This window comes from Ochotona curzoniae, unplaced genomic scaffold (assembly GCF_017591425.1).
Source record: "Ochotona curzoniae isolate NIBS_2020 unplaced genomic scaffold, NIBS_Ocur_1.0 contig_4148, whole genome shotgun sequence".
NCBI classification, from domain to species: Eukaryota; Metazoa; Chordata; class Mammalia; order Lagomorpha; family Ochotonidae; genus Ochotona; species Ochotona curzoniae.
In genome coordinates, this window is record NW_024466146.1 from 2,125,946 (window position 1) to 2,133,240 (window position 7,295).

The following is a 7,295-nucleotide window of genomic DNA, read 5'->3' on the forward strand; positions in this document are numbered from 1 at the left end:
ACTGAGATCTTGTGGGACCCCTGTACTCCAGGAAATTCTCCAGGTCTCCACTTAGTTATCCAGATCTTCACAATGAACACGAATCTTCAGTTTCATATTGAGTACATTTTCCATCCATGGATTGGCTTGTTTTGTTCAGTTTTACTTTGAGTGTTTGAGGTTGTCTTTTCGACGTAACAGCTAAACCCACGGCTTCCTTTCTCGTAAAACCAAAACAAAAAGACTTTCTATTCAGGTGCCTTCTGTGTGTGCACATGGGTAGTACCTGCCTGGGATCAAAGCTGACTATATAAAGTCCTTGGTTCTGTGTGGGTTCAAACACATTTCAAAGCTTCGGGATCCTGAAAGGTTTCGCTCTGCTTCCTGAAGACCCAACGTGGCTCCCAGAAAGCCATGGTTTGCTTTGGATTCCAGAGGCAGGAGGCTCAGCTGGTTGTGGCTTCCAGGAGCTGGTCCCACACTGCTCTGTTTTCTCTCCTCTTCCTCCCTGTCTTCTCTAAAGGTGAGTGAGACCCTTGGAGCACGAAGGTGGAGGAGGTGTTTCTCCCACTGAGTTTCATTTCTTTCAGCAGTCAAGGACAGTGATTTATAGAAAGCCAGAGGTTAAAGATAAGACTCCATTCTCCTGGCTTGGATGACCATATTCCAAGGGAAGTAGGGTGCAGCTGACAGCAGCAAATATGCAGACACTTAGCACACAGCAGCATTTTGATGGACATCCGTGGATGGACAGGTGGCTGGACACAGGTAACTTCAGACTTTTTTTTAACAGGACTGAAAGAAAACATTATAAAACTAAGTGATTTGAAAGGGAAAGGATATCTGCAGTCTTAAAGAACACATTTGATATTGGCATCAAGATTTTACTTTTTAAGAACACCAATTTACAGAAATCACAGGAAGAGTTTCTTTCCTATACACCTCAAAGTTTTGACATCCTCTAATTTTATCAATGAGTAAGCCAGTTTGCTCAAAACTTAAGGAGATCATGGTATGAACACCTTTTAAATTTAATTCAAGGTTTCAAAGGACTCAATTAAGAAATGAGTTATCCACTTATTCTGAAAATGGAAATTGAAATGCGAAAAGGAAGAAAGGAAGAAAGGCATCAGTATGTTGGTAGGAGATACTTAATGTTACCTGATCATGTGGATTTTGATGCAGATAGACAGTTTTCAAATGAAGTGACTCTTGGTTGCCTTTCAATGCTAAGAATTTTCATTGATTCCCATCTTCTCTCTCTCTAGCCCTTCTTGGTTAGGAAATCATATGGAGTTCTTATGAAGTAAAATATATACTCAAAAGATATTTGATGATATAAATTTTACTGGAGAAGAAGTATTCTCATGCAATTTATTTTATATGATTTAAACATGCAAAGATTAGATACCTGTATTTAGATTTCCTATCTAGCAAATTCATCTCAACTGGTAGCTGGGATCTTGGAAAAATTGAGTGTGATTAAATCTAGTGTGGTATGTGCAAGCTGGTCCTGAGGGAGAACTGGAAAATTGGTCTTCTTTAAAATCAATATGATAGAAGGTGATTTAGTTCTGTGATAGAATCATCACAGTGCACAGGATGCTCCGAGAGCAGAGATGTTGATTGGGAAGAAGAACTCTGTCCACCTTGCCAGAACTGCTGGGAAAAAATCAGGGCAGTGGCTGTTGCCTTACTGCTCTTTCTTTTGAGGACAGATGTCGCCTGCTGTCAGTTCTTAGAATAAGGGATTCGTGTTCTTGGTATAAGGTGATTTAGAGAAGGGATGAGGAGTTGTTCAAACTCAAACTGGATGGATGTATTGGAATTGAATATGGAGGGCACTGAATGCTGCTTATTTCATCTGTCTTTGTGATCAGTGCTAGTGAAATGTCAAAAGGTTCCAGCAGCTGAATACATCAGTTAATTCACTTGCAAGGCTGACTGGGGAGGGTCCAGATTAGCTACAGGAAGATTATTTGAATGTGAAGCCGTAGTTTTGCAGATGATGCAAACCTCTTTGTGTGGAGAACAGACCTCCTTATCCTGTGGACGTCAGAAGGAAAAGAAAGAACAATGGAGCCCACGAATGTTCGTGTGAAGGAGATAGGGAGGGCGGAAAAGGCGGTGGCGGTGGCGATGGCAGGGGAAGCCCACAGAAGGGAACGGCAGGGTTGCCTCAACCTAGAGAGGAAACGACCTGGTGCCCTCAGCTCTGTGGCTTCCCTCCTCTACCAGTGTCTCCCGCGGGAGAGGGGAGAGCTGGCACCCTCAGCTTGGCTTCACTGCTCCTTGGTGAGAGAGGCACAGGGCCAAGAAAGGATGTTGAGCTGTGCTCAGAGACAAGGCCAGATTCTGTACCCAACCTCCAGAATTTCCACTATTACTCACTGTCATCACTGAATACAGTTCTTATAGTTCTATCACAATCTTAGAATACTAGGGAGGAAGGCACTTTGATATCTGCTAATCTAATCTCTTACTGTATGTGACAAAAATGAAGGCCACAGGAGAGCAAGGTTTTCCCCAAATCATGTATTTCATCACAGAACCAGAAGCAGGCCTTCTGTTTGTCCTATTGGTGCTCTTCCTGCCACAACCAGTTATCTTGAAGAAACTATTTCCCAGGGTCACTGATGTGGCACAGCAAGTTAAGCCTCTGCATGCCCCACCTGGATCTTCTATTGGAGTGCCAGTTCACATTCTATAGCTGTTCTGCTTCTCATCTAGTTTATCGCTAATATTCCCGGGAAAGCAGCAAAAGGTGGTCCAAATGCTTAGGCCCCTACCACTCATATGGGAATCACAGATGAAGTTCCAGGTTCCTGGCTTTAGCCTGGCCCAGTTCAACTATTGTAGTCATGTGGGGATGAAAGATCTCTCTTTCTTTCTATCTGTCTTTTCCTCTCTCTGGAAAAATCTGCTTTCAAAATAAATATATATTTTATGGTAAGTACAGGGAAACATCTTAATGGAGAGTAGCTAGAAGATGCTGAGAGATGGAGAAAAAGCTAGAATGAGGGGAAAGGGTGACGGAATAGGAGAAGGTGACAGGTTTGTAGAAGGAAGTAGAGATGACTAGAAGGAAAAATCTGGAAGGGTATCATCAAGGGTAAACCTTCCCCAGCTTGAGATTTTGCCTTGGTCTGGCCACATTGGAGGACAAGTTCACCAAGTTCTCTTTGGCTTTTCCTTGTTAGCAATGCATGTGACCCAGCCTGCAGTGGTCCTGGCCAGCAGCCGAGGTGTCGCCAGCTTTGTGTGTGAGTATGCATCTTCTCACAAAGCCACCGAGGCCAGGGTGACAGTGCTGCGGCTGGCCAACAGCCATATGACTGAAGTGTGTGCCATGACATATACTGTGGAAAATGAATCGACCTTCCTGGATGATTCCATCTGCACTGGCATCTCTAGTGGAAGCAAAGTGAACCTCACCCTTCAAGGGCTGACCGCCACTGACATGGGTCTCTACATTTGCAAAGTGGAGCTCATGTACCCACCGCCGTACTATGTTGGCATGGGCAATGGAACCCAGATTTATGTCATCGGTAAGCAAAGCTACTTATCTCAATCAATACCTTTTGCATTGTCTACTTCATGTGAAAAAAAGAGTTTGGTTCCCTGGTTCAACAATGGTTCATTTTTAGGGCTATGGAAATTCTCCTTAACAGTTCTCCATTATCTAGTAGTATTGCTTATTATGGTGGCAATATAAACAACATTCTGAATATAAAATAAAGTGAGTTCTCATGGCAGGTTGAGGATTCACTCTGGAGTGACAGCCTGTATGAAGTTTGGCCTGGTGCCTTCCCTATGACATTCCTAAGGAAGCAGTCTCAGCCTTATATATCAGTTGGCTACCATATAGCATAGGGGTGAAACCGATCACCAGTTCAGGGGATGTGGATGTTCCAATGTTTACAATAAAAGTTTTGCTTCTTGTGCAGATCCAGAACCATGCCCAGATTCTGACTTCCTCCTCTGGATCCTTGCAGCTGTTAGTTCCGGGTTGTTCTTTTACAGCTTCCTCCTCACAGCTGTTTCTTTGAGCAAAATGGTGAGTGTGCTGCTGATAAAGCCCCATGTTTGTTGGGTCTGGCTTTACTGGTATTAACTGACCTAATGATGCTGGTCAGCTTGGTTTTCTTGAGACAAAGCAATAAATGAAGAGAGGGAAGGTTAGTGGTAAAGAACTCACTAGAACACTAGGTATTGGCTTTTGAGCTTTCAGGATGACTAATATTTTAGTTGAGAGTGTTTGACATTGAATATTTGCATGCTTCAGAACAGGGTTTCAGTTTGAGTAACCGTTTGAACAACATGGGGCAGCTGTTTTGTTCTTTATCTGTGCCATGATTGAACTTCAGTTATTAACCCTGAAACATTGGGTTAGTTTGGACAAAATACTGGTAGAGAGGACCACCTGGATGGATTTTATTGTTTTCCTAAATGTCCCTCTACTTCTCTTGGAAACCACTTGCTTTTGTCACCCTCATATCTTCCTTATCTAAACTGTCACATCCCACATAACACCTGCCCCTCTTATCCAGCCAGCTTGCCTGGGGCATCTTAACCTCCCTTTCAGCTCAGTAAGTGAAAGCCTGTTTTTTATTTACTGTCATTGTTAGCAGTGGAAATGTGGAAGTATGGAAATCTGGGTGCCTGTGAGGATTTCTCTCTGAAAGTCTCTCTTAGTCACTTCAGGCTAAGGCTGGCTTTGCCATTGTAAACTCATTCCACCCCCATTTCCTCCTTGGCTTTCTCCTCCTCCTCCTTACCTCTCTCTCTCTTTTTCACACATGCATGAAGACACGTTCTATAATGGGAGTCTCTTTTCAGTCTTACAATGGTGTTTTATTGCTGTAAGTTCTTCCTACTTTATCTGTTACCCAAACTATCAGAAAGGTTTGTAGATTCGACCAAAGTGTATTGAGGTGATAAAAACTTAGAACTAATGGAGAGAGAGAAAACATGGTAAGAAGCACATGAAGGATGCTGATGAGAAATACAGCTCTCAAATACAATAGCGAATGTTTATTGCCCTATCCAGCTTGCTTCCTCACAGGCAAGTTCAGTCAAATATCACAGGCATTCCAGATGGGTGTTCTTTGTGAAGTTTTCTCCAACTCTTTCTTCTATCTTCCAGCCAGGGAAAATGACAGCTATTTTACATCAAAATCACACAGTGATTTATCTAAAATGAAGCTAATAGCCGAATCAAGAAAGCAGCCTAGGGTTTATAATTGTTTGTTATGAACATTCATTTTCGAAGAGGGATGGCAACAATGTTTGTTGAGTCCTATTTTACTTAGAAGAGACGCCTGTACTCTTCAATAATAATGACTGTTTCTTCTTGTTTTTGACAGCTGAAGAAAAGAAGCCCTCTCACAACAGGGGTCTATGTGAAAATGCCTCCAACAGAGCCCGAGTGTGAAAAGCAATTCCAGCCTTATTTTATTCCTATCAATTGAGAGGCCATTGTGAAGAAGAAAGACCATATTCCAATTTCTAAAATCTGAGGCAATTCTAACTTTTTGGCTATCCATCTATTTTTATTTGTTTGTGTATTTTGGGGGGAAATTCGTCTCTCTTTAATATAAAGATGGATGCAGAATCCAAATTAAGCATGCTGCAATTTAAAACAAAGGAGCAGGAAAGCAGAGTTTGGTCATGCTTGATGCAATTTTGGTGAAAAACCTCACTTGGGAGCAATAAGAGGATACAGCATTATAATACAGGGTCGAGTGAATAGGTTAAGGAATGGCACAGTTCAAAGCAAGAATAGAAGGGCGAGAGGAAGAGCGCTATGAAGTCTTCACTTTGTTCTAACATGTGAGATGTTCATAGCAGAAATGATCTCTTCAAGTTAATTTTTATGTCATTTTTTTTTTAACAAACATAGAAATGCATGAGGACTTTAAAGAAATACTCACATGGCTGTTTTGGCCAGTGATTGCAAAGGTTGTATTGTACCAATATGCTTTTTAAAAAAATCTGATAGTATTGTGCATGGGGCTCTCATGTGCTTTTGTATATTTGCTGATGGTTTGAATACAAACACTATATGACAGTGTCTTCCCACTGTGAGCTCTGGGAAAGTTTTGTGGAGGAGATCAGGACACTAAGACATGAGCTAGAATAAAGGTCATTTGCTAACTGGTTTGGAAACTGGAGGTGGTCACTGTAATATACAATTATACTGAAACAGAATTGATGTTGACATGAGCATTGGGCTTCTGTGTAGGCTTCTTGCAGTGGTTTCCAAGGAAGCCCAAGCTGGTAGTGTCTGAGTGAATTCAACAGAACGTTGTGGTCAAAACAACGGTTCACCCCAAGACACCTGCTGGGTGATTTAATAGGAAGTTCCAGTTCCATGGGCCCAATTCCTTATACACACATGGTTAGTGTCACAGACAGAAGGAAGCAGCAGGTGGCAGAATGGGTGCATGAAAACTAACACTGTTGGTGTTTTCTTAACTCAATATTTTCCATGAAAATGCAACAACATGTATAATATTTTTAATTAAATAAAAATTGGTGGTGGTCATTTATCAGATTATCTTCATCATTCTTGTGTTTGAGTTTGTTTTCTATTGATTTATTCAGTAATTGGCAGAGCCTTCAAAATTACAAATACAGGAAATAAATTAGTAAAACAAAAAGACAAACCGTACTCCATGAATCACGTTGTTCCAAGCCCACTACCTGCATGCTTTTCTCAGAAAGAATCCATCTGCCTTTCTTCGGACTTCTTCACTATTTGGGCACAGTATGTGTTCACATAGGTATAGCAGTCCCTCATAGATCACATGGCACGCTAACACCTCCTCTTTTTTACTACATTTTCAGCTTCGCTGGCTCATTTATCAGAGTTCCCATGGCAACTGTGGAGCCATTTTAGTCTGCCTTTGTGGCAAATGGAGGTTTTCCTTTTGGTTTTCATATGAACTGTGTCACAAATATGGGGAAAACACACTTGTGGTCCTAAGTTGCTGTCAGCTGACAGAATTGGGTTTGAGCCATTGAGCTCTGTGTGATGCTAGGTTAACCAACAGTTAACTAGCTTCAGCATACTTGGTTTAACTTAAAGTTTCTTATTGCCTTCCACGTCCTATTATTATCTTGGGTAGTGATTCTTGATGTGGTCAGGGACCACCCGTAACTAAATCCTCTAGGTCACTTATTAAAAACAGTGACTCAATGGCTTAGCCCCAGAATTTTGGGTGGTGAGGTCATTAAGATGAACTCAGGAAGCTTCCTACCCATCAAGTTTTGAGAACTGATGCTTAGACAGTCCTATCTCAACCTCTAGCTTT

The 7,295-nt window shown here is 41.7% G+C and overlaps 1 protein-coding gene across 2 annotated transcripts; it reads left to right on the plus strand.

The window, feature by feature from the left end:
* The first annotated feature begins 241 nt into the window (after nucleotides 1-241).
* Nucleotides 242-6,539, plus strand: CTLA4 (cytotoxic T-lymphocyte associated protein 4). Of its 2 annotated transcripts, XM_040984528.1 has the most exons (4): nucleotides 242-502; nucleotides 3,180-3,527; nucleotides 3,927-4,036; nucleotides 5,346-6,539. In XM_040984528.1, exons 1-4 carry the CDS (start codon nucleotides 394-396, stop codon nucleotides 5,448-5,450), a joined length of 672 nt encoding a protein of 223 aa, XP_040840462.1. In that variant the 5' UTR covers nucleotides 242-393; the 3' UTR covers nucleotides 5,451-6,539. The 2 variants fall into 2 exon arrangements, with proteins under 2 accessions (XP_040840462.1, XP_040840463.1); XM_040984529.1 differs by lacking the exon at nucleotides 3,927-4,036.
* Nucleotides 6,540-7,295: the final 756 nt, after the last annotated feature.

What these genes read in the sequence shown, in the direction of transcription:
- CTLA4 (XM_040984528.1), top strand. Translation starts at nt 394, where the DNA reads ATGGTTTGCTTTGGATTCCAGAGGCAGGAGGCTCAGCTGGTTGTGGCT. An exon ending in CCTCCCTGTCTTCTCTAAAG is followed by an intron (nt 503 to 3,179) that starts GTGAGTGAGACC and finishes TTTCCTTGTTAG; the next exon opens with CAATGCATGTGACCCAGCCT. An exon ending in CTGTTTCTTTGAGCAAAATG is followed by an intron (nt 4,037 to 5,345) that starts GTGAGTGTGCTG and finishes TGTTTTTGACAG; the next exon opens with CTGAAGAAAAGAAGCCCTCT.